At 46.2% G+C, this 25,249-nt stretch overlaps 1 protein-coding gene across 1 annotated transcript; it reads left to right on the plus strand.

The window, feature by feature from the left end:
- The first annotated feature begins 636 nt into the window (after window positions 1-636).
- LOC122941870 (glutathione S-transferase P 1-like) lies at window positions 637-20,325 on the plus strand. The gene is made up of 7 exons (XM_044299359.1): window positions 637-742; window positions 3,723-3,758; window positions 4,328-4,434; window positions 18,315-18,402; window positions 19,013-19,116; window positions 19,193-19,300; window positions 19,898-20,325. Coding segments are annotated over exons 1-7 (633 nt in total). The 5' UTR covers window positions 637-741; the 3' UTR covers window positions 20,087-20,325.
- The last annotated feature ends 4,924 nt before the right edge of the window (window positions 20,326-25,249 follow it).

Here is a 25,249-nt window from a genome sequence, read left to right on the forward strand (position 1 = left end):
GGTAAGAATGTTGGAAAAACAAAACAAAAAGAATTCTCTGTCAAAGATGGTTTGGTCCTCAAAAGGGTTAAATGGGGTATTCCAGTTGTTAGACATTATCCATTCATCTCTATGGGAATTCCGGAGACAGTGGAGCGCTGTACCGCTATCTCCGGAACTACTATAGAAGTGAATGGAGCGGCCACCAGCATGTGTGACCGGCCACTTTGTTAATTTCAGGGGGGCTGCAGGAGATACGGGGTCTATAGCAGTAGGACCCCCACCGATCTGATAGTATATGCCCCAGGCTGTGGGATAACTTCTAGCAACCAGAATACCCCTTTAATGGCCCATAGATATGTAGTGTGTTCACATGAGCCGTATTTAAAGAGTTTTTGTCACAATCTTTAGAATAGTTTACACAGCAGAAAAAAAACGCAGTGATTTTGTATTAAAAAAAAAAAAAAAAAAAAAACGCGACAAAACTGTCTCATGTAAGCAAGACGTTGTTGCATGATTGATGGCGGCTCCTGGCGGTCACGGACCACTACCCGCCCTGGCTTGCTCATACTAGGTGGGCAGCACAGCCTGGTTCCCCTCCTCAGTGACAGGAGCCGCCGTGACTGACAGGAGCCGCCGCGCAGGCGCAGTCTCCCTCCGCCCTCAGCTCCTCCCCCTCCGCCGCCTATAAAGCCTCCGCTCACCTGGCTGCAGTTCCCCCGGCTGTGACTCCTGTACCTGTGCATCTCACCGCAAGACAACAGTAAGACGCCTCAGCGCTTGCATTGCTCTTATCGCGGAGTCTGGGTGTTTACGGCTTATCCGAGGGAAGTGTAATCTGTACTGGAAGATGTCTGCTGCAGACTCACTTTATGGACTAGAAACTAAGAAGGGCTGTAGTTTTCTGCGTCCCGTTTCCATGGGTGACTTTGCATTGCTGTACAGGATGGGCTGTGTACACAGTGGTCACCGGCATCAGCTCCTGGAGTTAGTTTTACCACTGCAGGAGTTCCCCTTTAAGTGGGTGTGACGCCTATAGCAGCCGCTTGTGCTGTGATCCCAGCCCTCCATTACAGATGTAACCTAGAGGGGGCGCTGTGCTCCAGGCATGTGTCATGGTGGGGCAGTCCAGAGGGTGCTGTGCCTACAGACCTGTCAGTGCTCCTGTGCCCTGCCATTCACAATGGGAACCATAGGAGGAGAATCTATCCACCATATGGCTGTGTAGTATGAGCCCCTGCGCTCACTCAGCTCTGCTAGGCCAATGGCTGGGCTATAGGACGGCTTTATTTGCAGTTTTATGTGGTGCTTCCTTAGGTTACATGCACATGACCGTTTTGTGGTCTGCAAAACCACAGATGGCTTCTGTGTGTACGTTCTGCAATTTGTGTAATGGACAGCCATTATAACTGCCTATTCTTGTCTGCAAAACTGATAAGAATAGGACAGGTTATATACAATTTTTTTAGTTTTTATATTTGCGGACCACGTTACGGAGCAGCGGATGCAGACAGCACGTGGAGTTCTGTAAGCATCTTTTGCTTCCCCATTGAAGTGAATTGTTCCGCATCGAAGCCGCAAAAACTGCTGCTCAGATGCGGATAAACAATGGTCGTGTGCATGAGGCCTTAGGAATGCTTTGAGGAGCACGCAGCTCTGTGCCCTCCTATGGCAGTAGTTGGCACTGGAAAGTTGGACGACAGTCTCTGGGCAGCAGGCATGTTTTGGTCCATGTTTTTTGGACAATCAGATGCAGAACTATTTATTTCAATGGGGACAGCGCACTGTCCACAACCATGTCCATTCCATGGCCTGCAAAAAAATAGAACGTCCAATTGATAGTTTTGCGGAAAAGAATAGGCATATGGTGGGACGTAGGGGAGAAGGCAGAATGCCTCTGGATACGGCTGTGTGCATGGGGCCTAATACTGTGATGTAACAGGGTCTTCTGGTCTCCTGCTGTGTGGTGCTGGGATGTACGCTCCTAACATCAGCAGGCATGACCTAAAAACCATATAATGGCTCGCCTGTTACTTCAGGGCACTTTGCTGCTGTACCTGATCGTGTGGCCAATCATTGTCCTTGGTGGTCTCCAGCTGAAGACAGTGACTGGATCCATGCACATCCTGGTACTCGGTGACATGCAGTACCAGAGAAGACCTTGTAGGGGTTGTTCAAGGATTTTTAAGCATTTTAGGCAACCCCTTTAAGGGGTTAAATTGCGTTCAATAGAAGTCATATGGTTTCCAGTTGGCCTCCTAAAGTCCCCCAGTACTTGCCTGTCCTTGCTCCTGTACAGTGCCTCCGACAAGAAAGCTACATGTCAGTGGCCACTAGATGGCGATCACACTTTTGCTCATGGTCTGTGCAGAGGGGGTAACAGAGCTTCTGGCAAATCACAATGGCTGTTCTGCATCTTGGCCTGCTTCTCCTACACACCTGCTCCCTGCAGTATCAGCTCTTTGGCAGTGAAGTGGTTAACTTTAGACAGCTGCCAGACTTGCTTATGAAAGTCATATGTTTTATTATGGGAAAACGTTAAACCCAGTGAAAGCTGCAATTTCAGAACTGCCAAGGCTGCAAAAAACACTAGGAAACTGCCTTACCGCCGATGCGCCTTTTTACAGCGGTCATTAAGATGTAAGTGCTGCATGGGTCTCTTGGACAGTGGAGAGCGGAGTCCCACCCAAATGGTGGAAGTGCTGATCCTGGCTGTTTAATCCTTTAGATGCCACAGTCAATAGCGACCACAGCGTCTAAGTAGTTTCAGAGCAAGGGGACTCCCTCAGTCAGCCACCGGCACTGCCACGTACAAAAGTGAAGGCTGATGTCTGCAAGTAGCTGGGCCACCAGTTCTGCGCTGTGTAAGCCCTAATAGGTCCTGCCAGAGGCACAGCCTAATAGCTTGCCTGTCGGGATCCTTCTGGCGGCATAATGCACTGTAACACATCACTACAAAAACCAGTCATTGGCTGCAGTGGAGCAGATGATCATGCCCGTGCTGGAGAGGAAGTATACAAGCCGTGGACCGGAAGATGGACACGCAGGACCGGAGCGGCGGGGAGTAGGTAAGTAGGAATCTTTCCATAGTGGAGGGTGAATGGTGGGACCTGTGGTAAGGTATTTATTCCCAGACAACCACTGACTATAGCGGCTCTGCTTTTTGCATGTTTCTTTTATTCCCATTTAGACTTGCACGGTTCTCAGCATTTCCAGGACATGCGTATAGCGCTTTTCTACCATTCTCCGAGGACAAGTTCATAGGTTTCTTACAATTAAGTGTGATTGTGCTTTTCAGTTAATAACTGCATAATACATTACATATTACAGGAATTTAGGAAATATCAGAACTTTGGCCTCCGACTCCACAGCTCACGTTAGAGCCCCCCAAAATGAGCAGAACTCCTACACAACCGTTTTCGTCCACATCTGGTCACTTTATTTTTATTTTTTTTATGACCCATTCACTTCAATGGGGCCACAGAAGATGCAGACAGCACACCATGTGGCATCCTAAAAAAAGAACATGTTCTATCCTTATCCATAAAACAGACCAATTCTATTATGGGCTGGGCATTGTGTTTTGCAAAATGCAGAACACACGGCCGGTATCCGTGTCTTGTGAACCACAATAACTGTAACGGCTGTGTGCATGATCCCTTAGGGATAGCTTGTGACAACCGGCATATACAGAAGTCATGTAGCATTACCACCAATTAATACCGTCTGTCTTTTCTCTTTAGTGCCTGAATACACCATCATTTATTTTGATGTCCGAGGTAAGTAGAGATTTTCTTTCTTAGAACCAAAGCATTTTTACATTGATGGTTTATTCCGATCAGCTGCACCTACAAGGGCTGTTTCACACGAGCGGATGCTGTGCGGGCGATCTGCTGTGACAGACCGCCAAGCCCCGCTCCGGACAGCAGAGACACGGAGCAGTAACCTGATTGATAATGCTCTGTGCCCCTCTGATCTCTTTACTACAGAATCGCAGTAAGATAAAGTTGTCACCATGATTCTGTAGTAAAGAGATCAGAGGGGGACGGAGCATTATCAATCATGTTACTGCTCCGTGTCTCTCCTGTCCGGCGCAGGGCTTGGCTGTCTTTCACGCAGCGGATTACCCACACGGCATCTGCTTGGGTGAAAGGGCCCCAAGGGGCAGAATTCATCACACAGACATCCAAACACGTGTGGCTGGTACTGCAGCTTAGCCCTAGTCAGAATATCCTGCTGCTGTAAGGAAGAGGTTACATTTTTGTAACATTTGGGGGTGGGGGGACGACTGCATTGTGGTCTGCAGGGGTTTGGGGTGAGTTATTTCTCCATTTGATTTCCTTGTCAGGTCGTTGTGAAGCTATGCGGATGCTCATGGCTGACCAGGGAGCTCAATGGAAGGAGGAAGTTGTAACGTCTGCTGACTGGCAGAAGGGGGATCTGAAGAAGGCTGCGGTAAGGTGAAACCCCTTATGGGCAAATGTCATGTAGCCCTGGTTAGAGGTCTAGAGAGCAGGATGGGCAGAGGTGCATGTGGCAGGGGTCCATAGGAACACCGTATAATGCATTGGAGTCTTTGAAAGAAGCAATCTAATGATTGCTTGTTATAGTTCCCTATGGGAACCATAAGGCCTCTTTCACACGGGCGTGAGTTTTTTTGCCCGGATAAGAGCCGGGCGCGTTGCGGGAAAATGCGTGATTTTTCCCGCACAAGTGCAAAACATTGTCATGCGTTGCACTCGCGTGTGAAAAATCGCGCATGTTTGGTACCCGAACTTCTTCACAGAAGTTCGGGATTGATCTGAAGATTGTATTATTTTCCCTTATAACATGGTTATAAGGGAAAATAGCATTCTGAATACAGAATGCTTAGTATAATAGTGCTGGAAGGGTTAAAAATAATAAAAAAGTTAACTCACCTTCTCCTCTTGTTAGTGTAGATGCCGGTCTGTTCTTTAGCTGTGGACTGAATGACCTGAGGTGATGTCAGATCACATGCTCCAATCACATGGTCCATCACCATGGTGATGGAGCATGTGATCTGACGTCATCAAAGGTCCTTCAGCCACAGCTAAAGAACAGACCGGCCTCTACGCGAACAAGAGGAGAAGGTGAGTTAACTTTTTATTATTTTTAACCCTTCCAGCACTATTATACTCTGCATTCTGTATTCAGAATGCTATTATTTTCCCTTATAACCATGTTATAAGGGAAAATAATACAGTGAATAGACTGTCACCTAGAACCCATGCGTGAAAATCGCACCGCATCCGCACTTGCTTGCAGATGCATGCGATTTTCACGCAACCCCATTCATTTCTATAGGGCCTGCGTTACGTGAAAAACACACAAAGAGGAGCATGCTGCGATTTTCACGCAACGCACAAGTGATGCGTGAAAATCACCGCTCGTGTGCACAGTCCCATAGAAATGAATGGGTCAGGATTCAGTGCGGGTGCAATGCGTTCACCGCACGCATCGCACCCGCACGGAAAACTCGCCCGTGTGAAAGGGGCCTAAGAGTTTGTGTAAAAAAACTAAATCACCCCCCCATCATGGGTATAGCTGTGTGTGAAACCACCTGTACTATTAAAATATTTATCCCGTATAGCAAACTGACTGATGGGATAAAGTCACAATGACTGATTTAGCTTTTGTGTTTTTTTTTTTTTTTTTTTTCCTCCTCCCACAAAAATTCAGTGCAGATCGCTCCATATACATAACTGCAAAAACTGCACAGATCACTTATTGAGTTATTCAGGGTGCATAGGCAAATGCACTAGATGATGCGCAAGAGTTTTCTTTTTTTCTTTACAGCTGCGGCAGGGTGATGTCCACACCAAGAAGAATAGCAGATGAGGGAAGGGGCAGGGCTCTCTAAGAATGGGTGCGGCCGGGCTCCAAGAACAATAAGTTCTGCCCCTTGGACTCTTTTACAAGCTCATTACCATATTTATGAAATCGTTTTTTGAGGGGCACAAATACATTTAAATTGCCTATACAGTTATGGGTAGAATTCCCTCAAGGAGACCTACAGCGCCATATGAGCAGTTGTATACGCTCACTAGTGGTGACAGAATGCCTTTGAGTCAGATGAGGAGACTGCTCATGTGTGCTCCTAGAGTTCATGGTTGACAAGGATGTCACCATAACACCTAGTGGCAACCAGGAGTCTACTGTAACTACAGGTGGCATGAGTGTCAAGTCTGCAAACTTGATGTGTGATGACTATGCTGGAAGGGTGTACAGAACCAGTGATGGACCAGGGGGTGACCTCCTTGGAGGTGAAGTGACTGTGTGCAGCAGGGGTTAATGCTGAGCAGAGCATGGATTGTTGTATGGGGAGTCTAACACAGCCTTGCACGAGGTGTCATGCTGAACCCTATGAACCTGCAAGTATCCTGAGTACTGACACCTCAGACTGCTGAGGAAAGAACTAGTGTTGTAGAAAATTATGGGGGGGGGGGGGGTCCCGTATCGGTGTTCACAGCAAACCGCAGGTCAATTCAGACCTGCGGTTTGCAGTGCTTTCTGCAGTTTATGATCCCTGTGGTCCAATTTTTATATTATTGCCCCCCCGCACCCCTGAATGATTTTATGGGTGGGGGGTGGTTTGCAGGCGGGATCGCAATCCCCCGCCTGCCTCCTCTTTAATATTCATTGGTGTCCAGTGGGTATACCAGAGTGTCAGCACATTGCTGACACTCTGGTATAAACAGCTGACATCCAGTGGCATTGCTAGGGCTGGTGTCACCCCCCCCCCCCAGGTGACGCCTGACAGTGTAGGCTATATGTGTATAACAAACATATTTCATATGAAAACTTACAATTACTTGGCTTGGCCCTTGGGGATCTCGGACGCCACTTCCACACTTTGGCCGGGGGTTCGGCGGAGCTGATGTGTTTTATCCTAATGAGAAAGATTTCATAATAAGGATTTGGAGAAGGGGCAGAGGGATAGCAGAGCAGGGAGAGGCTGGTGCTTCTACTAGGGGGTCATACCATGGGCGTGTCACGACCCTTGGCCATGGTCGTGACTCCTTGGGAGCCGCATGCTGTTGCCCGCGGTTTGCCGTTGTCAACCGCAGCTGGGAGCACTTAGTTGTTTGCCTCAGGTGCGGTTGCCGCGGACAATAGGCATGCGTGCGGTTGCCCTTGGCAACGTGTTTTATGTGCACTCCCTTTGTCGTTTTGTGGTGCACGAGGTTGTGTTGTATGCACGTAGACACCTCCCTTCACCTGTGGTTGTCCGCGGCAACGTCTGGTTGTATGCATGTGGTGGCAGGGTCTCGGCCTGCGGGCTGTTCCCCAGTACATGGTGGCCACGCATGCCTTGCTGGCGGTAACAGGTGAGTGGGTTGGTGTGTGTTATGTATTGTGTGCACTTCCCCTTTATGTGTGTTTTCCCTTCTGTGGTGCTGGAAGGGTTAATTCCCTTCCCAGTGTCTGTGAGTCACTGGGTGTGTCTGACCGGTGGGTGGGGCCACTTGGCCTATTAAGCCTCAGTTCCTGGCTTGGTTCAGTAGGTTGCTCTCAGCCATGCTGGCTGGAGCAGCCTCCTGTTTCCACCATCTACCAGTGGGGACCATCCTTCTGGTCATAAAACCTCTGTTGGGAATTTCTATGTTTCACGGTGTTATTTAGGTGTGTGTGGGGTTTTGTTAGTGCAGCTTGTGGTCCTGGGTTCCTGTGGGATGTCTGGTGTGTGCTGTGTTTGTTGGTGTCTGAACTGCAGCACCTGCACATGGGATCCAGGGTTTGTTGTCTGTGGCAGGTGAGTTATGTGTTGGTCCCATTTGCCTGTCACTGCCATAAGTCTGTTATTGTATTCCCCTGTGTTGCTTGGCCGTTGAGACTCCTGCTCCTCCGTGCCTAGGAGGAGCAGGTCGTCTCACTCTGTCCCCTAGTACAGGGCCGACTTGAGGGCTCGTAGGGACTTTAAGGTTCCGGCGTATGAGTCCTCCTACCACCAAGGTCGGCTCATACAGAGAGGAGACAGGGTCAGCGTTAGGGACGCAATAGGAGGTGACCTGCTCCCTAACTCTGTGGTCCCGGCCAAGGGGTAACCCTACCATCTCCTAGCACCGCACGGCTGGGGGTTCCGCCTATGGCTACTGGCACATGATAGAGGGGGGCCCGCCTATGGCTACTGGCACATGATAGAGGGGGGCCCGCCTATGGCTACTGGCACATGATAGAGGGGGGCCCGCCTATGGCTACTGGCACATGATAGAGGGGGGCCCGCCTATGGCTACTGGCACATGATAGAGGGGGGCCCGCCTATGGCTACTGGCACATGATAGAGGGGGGCCCGCCTATGGCTACTGGCACATGATAGAGGGGGGCCCGCCTATGGCTACTGGCACATGATAGAGGGGGGCCCGCCTATGGCTACTGGCACATGATAGAGGGGGGCCCGCCTATGGCTACTGGCACATGATAGAGGGGGGCCCGCCTATGGCTACTGGCACATGATAGAGGGGGGCCCGCCTATGGCTACTGGCACATTTTGATGGGGGGCTTAGGCTACTGGCACATGATTAAGGGGCATCTATGAGGGCACATTTCACTGGCACATTATTGGTAGCACTATAGGGGCATCTACTGAGGCCACAAAGAACGGTTATTTTATATGGGGGCTCTGTATAGGGGCATTTTATACTGGGACACATTGTGTTGGGTACTATGGGGCAGGGGGGAGAGGACTACTACGGGGCACTGAGAAGGGTTATTTTATGCTTACAAATTATGGGGGACACTGAGGGCATCTACTGGCGCACTATATATCGGGCATTTTATACTGGTTCATTATGGGGGCACTAGTAGGGAGAGGAGCACTATGGGGGCATTTACTGGGGTCACTATATAGGGGTATTTTATACTGGCACATTATGGAGGCACTATGGGGACATTAGCTCAACTGGGGACATTACAGGGGGGTATTTTTTGCACTGACACATTTTAAGGAGAATTATTTCTACTGGGGGGGCATTATGGTGGGCTTTATTACTGGGGGGGCATGATGGTGGGCGAGTAATAAAGCCCACCATAATGCCCCCCCAGTAGAAATAATTCTCCTTATGTGTCAGTGCAAAAAATACCCCCCTGTAATGTCCCCAGTTGAGCTAATGTCCCCATAGTGCCTCCATAATGTGCCAGTATAAAATACCCCTATATAGTGACCCCAGTAAATGCCCCCATAGTGCTCCTCTCCCCACTAGTGCCCCCATAATGAACCAGTATAAAATGCCCGATATATAGTGCGCCAGTAGATGCCCTCAGTGTCCCCCATAATTTGTAAGCATAAAATACCCCTTCTCAGTGCCCCGTAGTAGTCCTCTCCCCCCCTTCCCCATAGTACCCAACACAATGTGTCCCAGTATAAAATGCCCCTATACAGAGCCCCCATATAAAATAACCGTTCTTTGTGGCCTCAGTAGATGCCCCTATAGTGCCACCAATAATGTGCCAGTGAAATGTGCCCTCATAGATGCCCCTTAATCATGTGCCAGTAGCCTAAGCCCCCCATCAAAATGTGCCAGTAGCCATAGGGCCCCCTCTATCATGTGCCAGTAGCCATAGGGCCCCCTCTATCATGTGCCAGTAGCCATAGGGCCCCCTCTATCATGTGCCAGTAGCCATAGGGCCCCCTCTATCATGTGCCAGTAGCCATAGGGCCCCCTCTATCATGTGCCAGTAGCCATAGGGCCCCCTCTATCATGTGCCAGTAGCCATAGGGCCCCCTCTATCATGTGCCAGTAGCCATAGGGCCCCCTCTATCATGTGCCAGTAGCCATAGGGCCCCCTCTATCATGTGCCAGTAGCCATAGGGCCCCCTCTATCATGTGCCAGTAGCCATAGGGCCCCCTCTATCATGTGCCAGTAGCCATAGGGCCCCCTCCATCATGTGCCAGTAGCCATAGGCGGGCCCCCCCATCATGTGCCAGTAGCCATAGGCGGGCCCCCCCCATCATGTGCCAGTAGCCATAGGCGGGCCCCCCCATCATGTGCCAGTAGCCATAGGCGGGCCCCCCCCTATCATGTGCCAGTAGCCATCAGTATTGTACAGAAAAAAGGAAAAAAACACTTACCTCCTTGGCAGCGATGCGATGCAGGCCTCTTCTGGCCTGTGTCCCGCGCTGTGTAGGGCTCAGGCGGCGCGATGACGTCATCGCGCCGGCCTCTGATATCAGGGCTCCAGACTAAAAAAAATACCTAGTAGCCATTGGCTCCTGAACTGAAAAATTTAGGAGCCAAATTACATTTTTAGTCGCCAAATCAAAACCGAATGAAAATTTTGGTATCGTGACAACGCTACGCCGATCAGATCGGCGTAGGGTTGTCCGAAAACCAAAATTTTGATTCGCTTTCATCACCATAAAAAAAGTATTGCGATACTCAATACCAAGCAAAAAAGCCACGTGCATTTAGCATTTTATGAAACGTTCGGCCCATAATAGAACAGTCCTATCCTATTTTTTGGGGTGACAAGGTGACTAAAAAATGGCGAATGCTCACCGCATAGGAGATATTTTTTAATAGTTTGGACTTTTCGGACGCAGCGCTATGTAATGTTTATTGTATATATTTTTTATATGTAAAATTGGGAAAGGGGGGATTTAAACTTAATATTTTAGAGTACTTTCACACTAGCGTTTTTCTTTTTCGGCATAGAGTTCCGTCACAGGGGCTCTATACCGGAAAAGAACTGATCGGGATTATCCCCATGCATTCTGAATGAGTAATCCGTCCAGGATGCATCAGGACGTCTTCAGTTCAGTCATTTTGACTGATCAGGCAAAAGATAAAACCGCAGCATGCTACGGTTTTATCTCCGGCGAAAATCTCCGGCGAAAAAAAAATGAAGACTTGCCTGAATGCCGGATTCAGCATTTTTCCCCATAGGAACGTATTAGTTCCAGATCCAGCATTCAAAATACCGGAATGCAGGATCCGGTCTGCACATGCCGGTAAAAATATACAAGACGGATCCGTCTGTCTGCATGACAAGCGGAGAGATGGATTCATTCTTGCAATGCATTTGTGAGACGGATCCGCATCCGGATGCATCTCAGTCACATCAAGATCGGCGGATCCGGCGGGCAGTTCTGACAACGGAACTGCCCGCCGCATCACACTACCGCAAGTGTGAAAGTAGCCTTAGGCCTAGTTCACACGAACGTTTTTTTTGCGGGTGTACGGGCCGTTTTTTTGTGTTCCGTATACGGTCCGTATACGGAACCATTCATTTCAATGGTTCCGCAAAAAAAACGGAATGTGTTCCGTATGCCTTCCGTTTCCGTTTTTCCGTTTTTCCGTTCCGTTGAAAGATAGAGCTTGTCCTATATTTGGCCGTAAATCACGGGTCGTGGCTCCATTCAAGTCAATGGATCCGCAAAAAAAACGGAACACATACGGAAATGCATCCGTATGTCTTCCGTTTCCGTTCCGTTTTTTCTGAACCATCTATTGAAAATGTTATGGCCAGCCCAATTTTTCCTATGTAATTACTGTAAACTGTACATGGCATACGGAAAAACGGAACGGAAAAACGGAACGGAAACGGAAACACAACGGAACTCAAAAACGGAACAACGGATCCGTGAAAAACGGACCGCAAAAAACTATAAAAGCCATACGTTCGTGTGAACTAGGCCTTAGTGTTTGTTTTATTTTCACTTACTATTAGCCCCCTTAGGGGCTGGAACCCTTGTCCTATTCACCCTTAGGCCCCTTTCACATGGGTGAGATTTCTGCGCGGGTGCAATGCGTGAGGTGAACGCATTGCACCCGCACTGAATCCGGACCCATTCACTTCTATGGGGCTGTGCAGATGAGCGGTGATTTTCACACATCACTTGTGCGCTGCGTGAAAATCGCAACATGCTTTATGTTGTGCGTTTTCATGCAACGCAGGCCCCATAGAAGTTAATGGGGCTGCGTGAAAATCGCATTGTATCCGCAAGCAAGTGTGGATGCGGTGCGATTTTCACGCTTGGTTGCTAAGATGAAAGTCTATTCACTGTTATTTTCCCTTATAACATGGTTATAAGGGAAAATAATAGCATTCTGAATACAGAATGCTTAGTAGGTCAATATAATAAACATTGAGTGCGCCCCCCCCTCCCCCAGTATAATAAACATTGGTGGCGCAGTGGGAAGTGCCAATGAGGGTTAAAAAAATTAATAAAAATTAACTCGCCTCCTCCAATTGATCGCGCAGCTGCCGGTCTCCTGTTCTATCTTCAGGACCTGTCAAAGGACCTGTGGTGACATCACTGTGGTCATCACATGGTACATCATATGATCCATCACCATGGTAATGGACCATGTGATTAGCTCAGTGATGTCACCACAGGTCCTGAAGATAGAACAGGAGACCGGCAGCTGCGCGATCAATTGGAGGTGAGTTCATTTTTATTTATTTTTTTAACCCTCATTGGCACTTCCCACTGCGCCACCAATGATTATTATACTGGGGGAGGGGGGGCGCACTCAATGTTAATACAAATACAGGAGGCGGGTGCCGGAATGAAATAGCCGGCACCTGACCTCTATGATGGGGGGGGGGGGGGCTGCGATCAGTGGCAGTTAACCCCTCAGGTGCCGCTCCCTGTCATAGAGGTCGGGTGCCGGCTATTTGATTCCGGCACCCGCCTCCTGTATTTGTATTACAGGTCAGTTTTCTTCATTGGTGGCGCAGTGGCCACAGCCCCTCCCCTCCTCCCATCCCTCTTCTCATTGGCGGAGGCAGCAGCACAGGGGGGAGGGAGAGAGTTCCCCCCCCCCCCGCCTCTATGGAAGCGCTGGCCCTGCCTAAAGTTAGTCAAGGAGAACTCCGGCGGCCGGCGGGTGACACCCCATCAGACTGTCACCCGGTGCGGCTCGCAACCCCACTGCTGACATCTGTGATGTCAGCCATTTAACCCTTTCCATAGCGCGGTCCGTACAGACCGCTGTATGGAAAAGGTTAACTGTCGGGGAGCTCCCTCCCCCATCGGGGGGGGGGTCTGCTGTGCCTTTGCAGCCCCCAGACAGGATGGGGTCACAGATGGAGGGAGCCCCCCCTCCACTGTCTGCTCAGTTGTGGCAGACGGGGAAGGTTCCCATGGCAACAGGACGTCTTCTCAGGCATCCTGCTGTTGATGGTGCTGAACAGATCTGTGCTAAAGGCATAGATCTGTTCAAAGTGTAAGTAAAATACAGTACAATACACTATAGTGTACTGTATAATACAGTACATCAGACCCATTGGATCTTCAAGAACCAAGTGGGTCTGGGTCAAAAATGTAAAAAAAAATTAAGATAAAAAAAACACTTACCAATAAATAAATAAAAAATGCACTACACATTTGGTATCGCCACGTCCGTAACTACCTAATCTATAAAACGGTCATGTTACTTTCCCCGCACGGTGAACGCCATAAAAATAAAAAACAAAAACTGAGTAAATTTAAATTTTGACCACCTTACTTCCCAAAAAGTAATAAAAGTGATCAAAAAAGTCGCATGTACACCAAAATGGTACCAATCAAACGTCATCTCATCCCGCAAAAATCGTACCCTACCCAAGATAATCGCCCAAAAACTGAAAATACTATGGCTTAGACTATGGAGACACCTAAAACATTTTTATCTTGTTTCAAAAATGAAATCCTTGTGTAAAACTTACAGAAATAAAAAAATTGTATACATATTAGGTATCGCCACGTTTGTGACAACCTGGTCTGTAAAAATACCACATGATCTAACCTGTCAAATGAATGTTATAAATGACAAAAATAAACAGTGCCAAAAAAGCTATTTCTTGTTACCTTGCCTCACAAGTGTAATATAGAGCAACCAAAAATCGTATGTACCCTAAAATAGTACCAACAAAACTGCCACCCTATCCTGTAGTTTCTAAAGTGGGGTCACTCTTCTGGAGTTTCTACTTTAGAGGTGCATCAGGGGGGCTTCAAATGGGACATGGTGTAAAAACAAGTCCAGCAAAATCTGCCTTCCAAAAAACCATACGGCGCACCTTTCCCTCTACACCCTGTGTGCCTGTACAGTAGTTTACGGCCACATATGGGGTGTTTCTGCAAACTACAGCATCAGGGCAATAAATATAGCATTTTGTTTGGCTGTTAACCCTTTAACTGGAAAAATTTATTAAAATGGAAAATTTGCCAAAATTGAAATTCTCAAATTTCATCTCAATTTGCCAAAAACTCTTGTGCAACACCTAAAGGGTTAACGACGTTTGTAAAATCAGTTTTGAATTCCTTGAGGGGTGTAGTTTCTTAGATCAGTTCCTTTTTGGGTGGTTTCTATTATGTAAGCATCGCAAAGTGACTTCAGACCTGAACTGGTCCCTAAAGTGTTTTTAAAAAATTTCTGAAATTTCAAGATTTGCTTCTAAGCCTTGTAACATCCCCCCAAAATAATCTTTCCCAAATTGATCCAAACATGAAGTAGACATATGGGGAATGTAAAGTTAATTCATTTTGTAGGTATTATTGTGTATTATAGAAGTAGAGAAATTGGAACTTGGAAATTTGCTGTGTACACATTTTTGGTAAATTTGGTATTTTTATAAATAAAAATGATTTTTTTTTTACTTCATTTTACCAGTGTCATGAAGTACAATATGTGACAAAAAACAATCTCAGAATGGCCTGGATAAGTCAGTGTTTTAAAGTTATCACCACTTAAAGTGACACTGGTCAGATTTGCAAAAAATGGCCTGGTCCTTAAGGTGAAAATGGCCTGGTCCTTAAGGTGAAAATGGCCTGGTCCTTAAAGGATAACTGTCACATTTAGACCCTAATTTCAATTTTCATATATGTAGTTACTAATAACATGATATTCCAGAATCAGTTACTATTAGACTGACTTACCCCATATTTAATAAGATTCAGCCCTTGGCAACCAGTCTGCATAAAACTGCAATTTCACTATTCAGTTAAGATGGCCGCCACTGCCCTCACCCTGAGGCTAATCCCGCCTGCCCTCACTAGCCAGTAACAATAGCCCCCCAAAACTGTCAGTAACCAGAGCCCTCCCCCCCCCTAAAGGGTTAATCTCCTGCAGCACAAAGGGGGGGGGGGGGGGTCCTCTTACCACATGTTGCTTTCATTTATACACTGAGCAGATGGCAGATCTCCCTTCCCTGGTCTGCGCTGCTTCAACTCTACTTCTCCAGCTCTGCTGAGTGAGGGAGCGTCTGCCAAGCGCAGGGACAGGGAGAAGTGCACACAGCCCAGGCACTGTTATCAGCTGCTGGGGAGGACCTGGCTCTAATCATTTACTTACAGTCCCTGGCTGTCACAAATAATGTGACCTTGCAGGCTGCGTGCTTCTGCGTCCTCCGTCCTTAAACACATAGACGGACCATGCCTAGCAACCTGATTTTAAGCAGAGGTAAAAGTAGGCAGTACAGGGAACAAAACTGGAAATAAGGGGTAATTGAATACACAGTGAAAAGTTTAAATGGGGCCACCAAGGAGATATTAATCACCACAATCCAATACTCCGCAAAAAATGACATTTATACTTTAAGGTGAAATAAGGCTGTGTCCTTAAGGGGTTAAACTTGGTTCTTTCAGCCCTGATGTCAGATCCTTTTGCACAGATAGCATTTCCCCTAAGATGCTCTCCCTAAAGCTGGCTTTTCTCCTAGCGATGACCTCTGCTACGGATGCATTCCAGGGAAAACCGTGCGAGTAGGCATGCAACTGCAGTTTTGACGGCGTTCCGATCTTTTTTTTTTTTCGCGCAATGCATTTTGCATGTGCGTGAGAAACTGAATGTGGTACCCAGACTTCCTCACTGAAGTTTGGGTTGGGTGTCCTATTCATTTTATTTTTCCTTATAACGTGGTTAGAAGGGAAAATAGCATTCTTAATACAGAATGCTTACTAAAAATGTGGATTGAGGGGTTAACTTTTTTTTTTTTTTTTTTTTTTTACTCCTCTCCTTCAATTAATCGTGCAGCTGGCATTGTCTTCTTGCTGCTTTTCATGCAGATCCATTCATCTCTATGGGGCCTGCATTGTGTGATACACAGAACTTAGAACATGCTGCGATTTTTTTTTTTTTTTTTTTTTTTTTTTTTTTTTTCTCATCTGAACAGCACCATTGAAGTGAATGGGTCCGGATTCAGTGCGGGTATAATGCCTTCACCTCAGGCATTGCACCTGTGCCAAACTCGCCAGTGTGAAAGTGAGATTGCTGCTCTTTCCATTGACCAGCCTTCTATAGAGTAGAGGGCCTCCACTTCTATAGAGTAGATTTGTAGGGCTGCCACCTGGAGTTCTTCCCACCCCCAAGTTTACAATAACAAAACAAATTTAAAACAGGATAAAAAGGACAATTACATTAATCTACCTTAACTGACAGTCAGGAAAAGGCTTAATGTAGCTTCAGATGTTGAAACAGTACATTTCACCTTTACTTTTAATCCTAGTTGTCCTAGATATAATTGGTCGCTATCAAAGACTGTCAGACATTCACTCGGACAGCAACCTGCAGACGCCAGTTGTCTGAGTTATTCCCATACAGAGTTGGCACTCAACCAGTGGCCCCAAATTTCTTCAAACCTGTCTGGTGTACCCCTAGATTCAAAAGTCAATTTGTACATGGGTAAAGTTGCATTGATGAGTTGAGTCCAGTGGGATAAGGAGGGACTCTTTTGGAGGCTTCCAATTTAGCAGGCTGGACTTCCTAGCATAGAATAGTAGTAACCTATAAAGGATTTTGGTGCATTTGGTAGGAATGTCGTTGACAAGGCCCAGTAGACTAACTTCTGGGGATATAACTGCCGGGAGACCCAGTCTGGAATTGAGATCTGTGCACATCTTCCCAAAAGTCTGCAATAACTGGACATTCCCAAATCATGTGCATTAATGTTCCCTTGCCAATGCCACATCTGGTACAGATATCTGAGTGTTTGTATATGCGAGCTAGACGCACAGGCGTCAAATATACAGTGTATCCACTTAGCCTTAATCGGCTGATCCCGCACACAAATCACCGAGCTCCGTGTAGAGGCCAATTCCCTCTCCTGCCGTAGCTCTAAATTTGTGATATCCTTTTTCTATTTGAAAGGTGAAGGTTGATGGGAGATTAGTGTCCCACAGAAGGCAGAGACCATTTTACCATGTTCTACTCGCCTGGCAATTTTCTCTATCTCCCCATATTCTAGCTGCAAAGGGCCCACCCCAAATTGAGACTTGCATACATGCCTCAGTTGGTAAAACCTAAAGAGGGATGAGCGTGGTATATTGTATTCAGCCTGTAGAGCTGAGAGTCTTAAAACCCCCTCATACAATTGGGTGAGGTATTAATCCCCCCTCTGCAGCCAGAACTCAGTCAGAGAGAAGCCAATTCTGGGAGCTTAGGGTTTCTCCATAGGGGCAAAGCTGGGGACCATACCGCATTTTGTGTTTTTGTCCTCTCGCCACCACAAACGGGTTCCTTGCCTTGATCACAAGGGAGGTAAGGTGTTCCACTGGGTATTTGCCTGCCCTATAGACTAAGTTCGTCGTGGCCTCAGTGCAGGGCTGATCGTGATCTGTGGAAGACCCATAAGCTCCTGCACTCCCCTGGCTGTCACATCACCACCGGGCCTGCACAGGACTCGTTGAGCATTAGTATACAGCGATCTAGAAGGCGGGGACATACAGGAATGGTCCTTACCTTCTCTCTGGGGGGTCCTGCTGTCACTGACAGCAGACCACCCACTCAGCAGCTGCCGTATCTGAAAGGACATTCCAGACCGTGGTTAATATTTGAGTAATTTATGTAAATTTATAAATGTATTATGGTCTCAGTCTAAGGCCCTTATTTATCACCACTAGAACACCCTGCTTATTAGGTTTGGTCATCAATTCTCACCTCTCCTGTGTTCCTTCCTGTCCTTATACTATAAACCAGGAGTAAGACTCCAGCTGTTGTGAAACTACAACTCCCAGCACGCATGCTTCCTCTACTCTTCTCAGAACTCTCATATAAAGTGAATGGAGCATGCTGGGAGTTGTAGTTTCACAACAGCTGGTGTGCTGAAGGTTCCTGTCCCCTGCCCTAGATGCTCCACTTCCAGTACTTGATCCATCCAGTACCCATGTATCTATTTTTATTTTTTTCCCCTACATTCATCCCTATTGATTGTATTTCACGTCTAAGATTGTATGCATGAAAGGAGCGCTTTCATCACTGTGTATGTGGGACTCTTTTACACTGTTTGTTTTTGTCACCTGCATTAATCAGATCCCAACGTTGCCAGGAATTTTGCTGTAGTTAACATTCAGTGCTGACAAACTATCTTAGTTCCTTGTCTTTTCTCCTTGTAGGTGTATGGCCAACTTCCAGTATTTAAAGATGGAGACTTCACGCTGTATCAGTCCAATGCCATTTTGCGCCTTCTTGCCAGGAATCATGGTATTACAACTTAAAGGGGTTATACAAAGTCTAAGATATGCCCCCCCCCCATGCCTGGGCCCCTCATATAGATTATACTTGCCCACCTGCACTGCTCCTGATCCCTGCACGGCTGCTGCTAAATCTCCTCCAGGTGACTCTAGGGCAGTGGTGGCGAACCTATGGCACAGGTGCCAGAGGTGGCACTCAGAGCCCTCCCTGTGGGCACCCACATCCTGGAATAAGTCTGTGGTGTACCAATATGCCATAAACTTTTCCTGCCATTCATCAGCGCAGGGCGCACTATGAACAGCGCAGGCAGCGCACTGAATGTAGGCAGGGTATTATAGCTAAATGATAAAGTACATGGAAGATACACTATACTGGACTGTAGTATTCACGGTGAATTACTGTGTTGGCACTTTGCGATAAATAAGTGGGTTTTGGGTTGCAGTTTGGGCACTCGGTCTCTAAAAGGTTCGCCATCACTGCTCTAGGGAGATGTTTTTTAATCCACACGACTGGGGGATCAGGAGCAACTCAGGTGTCGGAGATTCTTTTGTTCTTTCATGTATTGAGCTTGTGGATCCCTCTGCCTATATTTACTCATCCTGAACTGATTGGGTTGTAGATCTGTATGGGAAAAATCCTCATGAGGCAAGCCTCATAGACATGGTTAATGATGGAGTGGAAGATCTTCGGCTGAAGTATTTGAAGATGATCTATCAGAACTATGTGAGTGACACCCAGAAGTCTGACAGAGAAATGTCTTCCTCTTCAGAAGATTCATGTGATTTCCTTTTTTGTTTAGGAGAATGGAAAAGATGATTACGTTAAGGCTCTGCCCACTGACCTTGGTCACTTTGAACGTCTGCTTGCCTCTAATAATGAGGGGAAGGGGTTTGTGGTAGGAGCTCATGTGAGTATTGATTTGCTCTAGTTTTACTATGACTATTTTATTGACAGACTTTAAAAAAGTAATTCTGTGTCACTGACGCAGGCTGCTGTTAGAGAGCCTGCAAGAAATGAGTCCACATAGGAATACTCATGTTCATAAAGATCTAAAGGCTGTGCACGCCTTCACAACCACCTTTGTTGCCCCAGTAGTTTAGCAGCAAGTAAGGGACACATGGAAAACTGACAGCAGGATGATTGTTTGTAGTCTGTTACCATGGAAACGCATTGACACGTACCATTGTATTATAAACAACTTTGTATAAATCCATAGTACAAGTGAGGAGGAGAAATGCCTCCTCCACTTATCAGGGCCATTCATTGTTTAATAGTCCAATTGACAGTAAATCTGCTCAGTACTTGTATTATGTTCTCCATGCTGGTTCCCCTCTTAGACCTTTCTGCAAGCTGACAGGGAATTCAGGGTGACTTGAACAATTAAGAAATGCAGGGAGGTGGGGGGCCTGTACCCTCCTGAAATGATTGGGTCAGAATAACCCTGTAAGTCGTTGACTCCTAAAGTTGTGATGTATAACTGCATTATTTCCCTATTGCTTTGTAGATTTCCTTTGCCGATTACAACCTGGTGGATCTTCTGCACAACCATCTTGTTCTGGCACCAGACTGCCTTTCAGGCTTCCCACTCCTCTGTGCCTATGTCAAACGCATTAGTAGCCATCCCAAGCTTGAAGCATATCTCTCCAGTGATGCCCACAAGAAGAGACCAATCAATGGCAATGGCAAGCAGTGAGCATTGAGGAAAGTGGAAAAGGTTATGAATCCAGACTACAATAAAACCGTGAAGTCAGAATCTAGTAATGTACGTAGATGTGCCTACTGCCAGTCTCTCCCTCATGTTGCCTAAATTTTATTGGCACCTCCTGATGGTTTTACCATCCATGTAACTGTAGGTTGTTACTAGATATAAGCTGTAAATAGTTATTACTGGTTTCTCCTGGATTGTTGGAAAATAAAATATTTTGAAAGGTGGTGGTATGTGTATCTTCCCTGAATGGATATAGATGGGGTGTAAAACTATTTTTTACCGTGCGCCATATCTGCAGTATGGTTGCCTACAATGGGTTGTAAGAATGTGTTAATATTCAGCTACAGGGTGATCTTGGTTGCGTGATAACGGGCACGCCCAAGTATTGCAGTGTCGCAGTACTCCTGTAGAAGTTAATGGGGCCACAATACGACTCACACTTTTGCTACATCCGCAAACCCAGAGTTGCAAAAAGTCTAACCTATTTAATTTTTCTTTATTCTGGGGTTATGGCAAATGAGTTCTGTTTTTTTTTTTTTTTTTTTTTTTTTTTTTTTTTTTTTTTTTTAGGTCTGTCGAACCATTCATTTTAATGGGTCCACAAAAACTGAAATGACTTGTGTGCATTCTCTTCTGCAGAAAAATAGAACATGTCTGTTTTGCACACAAGGACAGGTATTCTTACAATGGTTCTGCAAAAAATAAGGATCCAACGCGGATGTGGTTTTGTTTTGACTGCAAAATACACAAGTGCATGGGCTGGTTTCACACGAGCAAGTTCAGTGCATTGAACTTGCAATGTGCGTCTGTGAGGGCTCTCGTCCTGACCTACAGCATCATGTTAGTGTTAGACAGTACATCATAAATCAATATAATGCTATGCTATCCTATCGGTGCTACGCATGTCAGTCTAAGGCTCCTTTCACACTAGCGTTCGCTGGTCCGCTCGTGAGCTCCGTTTGAAGGAGCTCACGAGCGGACCCGAACGCAGCCGTCCAGCCCTGATGCAGTCTGAATGGAGCGGATCCGCTCAGACTGCATCAGTCTGGCGGCGTTCAGCCTCCGCTCGCCTCCGCACGGACAGGCGGACAGCTGAACGCTCCTTGCAGCGTTCGGGTGTCCGCCTGGCCGTGCGGATCCGTCCAGACTTACAATGTAAGTCAATGGGGATGGATCCGTTTGAAGATGTCACCCTGTGGCTCAATCTTCAGGCGGATCCGTCCCCCATTGACTTTACATTGAAAGTCTGGACGGATCCGTCCGAGGCTATTTTCACACTTAGCTTTTTTTAGCTAATATAATGCAGACGGATCCGTTCTGAACGGAGCCTCCGTCTGCATTATTACGATCGGATCCGTTCAGAACGGATCCGATCGAACGCTAGTGTGAAAGTAGCCCAAGTGTCGCCAAGACAAAGAAAACAACTTTCCACCAAGAGTATAGTGGAAGAATAATGGTGTGTGGAGTGGGGACAGCCAACATACTAATGTAGAGACAGCGCCTGTGGGAGCACAGGCGTTATTAAAAAGTGACATGAGTACCAAGCACTGGCTTGGTCTTCCAGCAACTAAGAGCTGGTCTTCCTGCGTCCATATCTCGCGTGGGCCAGCCCACAGGACGCGAGTTTGACATGTACCGATAAATTAAGATTTTCTTTTTTGTGTTGAAGCAGGTTCACACTAATATAACTGGCTCATTAAGAAAATCTTATGCACATAAACATATAGGTCATTAAATGTAATCTCAGAAAATTTAATTAAAAAGTTGAATTCCCCCCCCCCCCATCACTTTGCACTTTTGCTGTAGGCAACTTCCAACTGCATCACCGGTGGGCACACATGTGGAGAGCTGCCCCTACTGGTTTACAACGTATCTCCTTGTATCCCTCTTCATTGCAGCATGTGTACCTGCTCATCTGTGCATGCACAGAAGCTGTACTTGCTTTCTTTCACTGCAGGTAACACAGGTTTTGAGGGAGTTGTGGGAGACTGACATTGCCATGGTGTGATGCACAGCCTGCCAACTAATCAGGAGCAGAAGTTGAGTAATTTTCTTTGGACACTCTTAAACCAAAGGTACACAAGTAAATGTGTCTAGTAGATCTTAATGTACACTCCTTAACCAGAATAACGCATCAAGGAGTCGTTGGAATGGAATTAAACTTTCTATGTGTGAATGTAATGCCTGGTGGACTGGAGCAGAATGCAGTGAGTATGGTTGGTCCAACTTAATGGGGTTGTGTTCATGATATTGATTACCTGTCCAAACTGTAAGCACACCTGGCAATCAGCTGTTTGAAGGGGCAACTGTGCTCAGGTGAGCGCTCCTGTCTTCTGTTTACATAACAGTCAGTGGTCTCCACAGTTATGTAGACAGAGGAGCGTTGCTGAGGCTCAAAATGCGCTATTCTAAAAATGTACAACTTTCAGTAAAGTGTATTACAAAAATAGTCAGCATCACTTTCCCTACACAAATAAAAATAGAATGGGAGTTACACTTTAAAAGGGGTATGGTGCTCTGATACCAATGGAGGGGCTGTTTGAACTGTAACATGAGTTACTCAAATATATTGCTCAGAAGAGGCCATTCATATCTGATCAGCAGTAACTCCATGTCCGAACTACACAGCTCTTTCCACTGTATAGTGGTGGAGCGCCTTCCTTAACAATGAGTTGTGCAGTTCTGGCACCTGCTTCAGGAGCTGGATTTTCATCAGGACAGCTGATGTGAGGGACATTGGCCTTCTGCCCATCAGTATAGATGGCCAGTCCTGAGGATAGGCCATCTATATCAAAATACTGGAAACTCTTTTAATGGTCTACTGAGACTGGAAACACATTTTAAAATAACAAGGTAAATTTGACTACAGTGGATGTGAGCCATGTTCAGGCTGGTGAGACCACAGTGGGGAAAAATATGAAAAGGCTCTTGTGTAATGGGTGGTAATTTAACTGTTTTGCTGCCATTGCTATTTTCACACTTTTGACAAAAACAAATAAAATAGGAATTTGAAAATATCTAGTAACATAATTTTTCAAAGTAGGCACCTGGAACATTGTAAAAATACCCTAGCACTGTACACATAAGACACCTTCATGTAATTGTGCTTCAAATCTTAACTTTTGTTTAAAAATTAATGTTTAACTAAAAACATGAGCTCTGGAGATCTCCTCACATAATGTACACAAATCCATATGTGGTCATTTAGTCCTTTCCATTCTTCTGTACCTTGGAATGATTTTATTGTGTCCTCTATCCTTCCCTTTTATTTTCTTCTGGGTCTCTCAGATGGGGTGAGTATACTACAACCATAGTAAGAGTCATACGTTCATGGGCTGTTAATAGATCTTTACACCTGGTCATATTTTTTAGCTTACCATTGCTGAACTCATGATGAGTTAGCTAAAATCATAAAAGCTGGTGAAAATAACAATAGCAGAGTCTGGGGAAACCTGTTCTAGAAATACAGGTTTAGTAAATGCCAGGAGTCAGACTGGAGCCCTGTCTGCAAAACCAAAGTGTCCAACTGTGCACTCGTTAATTTCTAACGATAATTAGTTTTCCCTTAGTCCTAACAGCAGCACAACTGGGGGTATTTCTGCCCCTGTGCACCATCAGGACAGGTGGAACTTTTATTAATTAAATCAAAATAAAGTGATAATTAACCAATTAGGACCCTCTAAAGACCACACACCGTGCAAAATGTAAAGTAATAAACCCCCCAAAAATTTGTGGGAGATATATACGTGTGCTGCTGGTAGGACTAAGCGAAAACATTATTAGAAATTAACGGTTCCCTTACTTCCCAATAGCAGCACAACTGGGGAAAAAGAGAATCTGAGGGAGGGTCTTCCAGCTGAACTGAATTCAAGACAGACCTGCCAAAGGTGGTGTGTTCTGAACTCCTTAAGTCAAGCTTATAATGGCTTACAAATGTAAGCCAGCCGTAGATGCAGCTACCGCTCGGGTAGAATGAGTGTGGCTAAAAGCAGGGGGGTGCCAATCCCTGAGCGACAAAAGCTTATCTGATGACTTCTTTGATCCAACTGCTTAATGTCGGTTTAGAAGTTTTAAGACCTTTGTTCCCTCCTGCAAAAAGAATGAAAACATTCTCGGATCTTCGAAAGTCTTTAGTTCTTTCTATGTATATTCTCATACTTCTGGCAACATCTAGGGTCTGTAAGACCTGCTCTTCTTCTGACACTGGAGACAGATAAACGGGTAAAGACCTGGTTTAAATTGCGGAAAGAAGGTACCTTAGGAACAAAGGTAGGGAGAAACCGCAGGAGGACACTATCTGGTAAAAATAGAGTATATGGCTCCACAGCATCCAAGGCTTGCAATTCTCCGATTCTCTTTGCTGAGGTAATCGCAAGCAAAAAAACAGGTTTTCCAAGATAATTTTAAATCCATGCTCTGAAGGGGCTCAAAGGGGAAGACCATAACCCTCTGAGCACAACTGACAGATCCCACTGAGGTATAGGATCCTAGGTTGCAGTCTTTTGGCTCCTTTAGGGAACCTTTAGATTAGAGGGTCCTGAGAAAAGGGCTTGCCCAAAACTGCAGACAAAGCTGAGGTATGTACCCTTAAGCCACGGGCGTCCCGGATTTGCTCCGGATGTGTTGTGTGTGCATTGTGGGAAAACCGCGTGAGTAGGCACGCAATTGCAGTCAGTTTTGACTGCAATTGCTTTCCGATGTTCATTTTTTTCCGCGCGAGTGCAATGCGTTTTGCACACGCGTGAAAAAAAAAAATGAATGTGGTACCCCGAACCCAGACTTCTTCACTGAAGTTCGATTTTTGGTTAGGTGTTCTATTCATTTTATTATTTTCCCTTAGAACATGGTCTTAATACAGAATGCTTACTAAAATGTGGATTGAGGGGTTAAAAAATTCCCTCATCCAACTGATTGTGCAGCTGGCATTGTCTTCTTGCTTCTTCTTTCAGGACTTGCAAAAGGATCTACCGTTAATTTCTAACGATAATTTGTTTTCCCTTAGTCCTAACAGCAGCACAGATGGGGTTAACTGCCCCCTGTGGACTGGTAGGACCGGCAGAATTTTTAATGAGCCCAAGAACCAATAACAAGAGTTCCCACTCCCTCAAAAGGAGGGAACTACCCCCCCAAACACTGTGTTTTCAGCAA

This window comes from Bufo gargarizans, chromosome 6, assembly GCF_014858855.1.
Source record: "Bufo gargarizans isolate SCDJY-AF-19 chromosome 6, ASM1485885v1, whole genome shotgun sequence".
Classification (NCBI taxonomy): domain Eukaryota; kingdom Metazoa; phylum Chordata; class Amphibia; order Anura; family Bufonidae; genus Bufo; species Bufo gargarizans.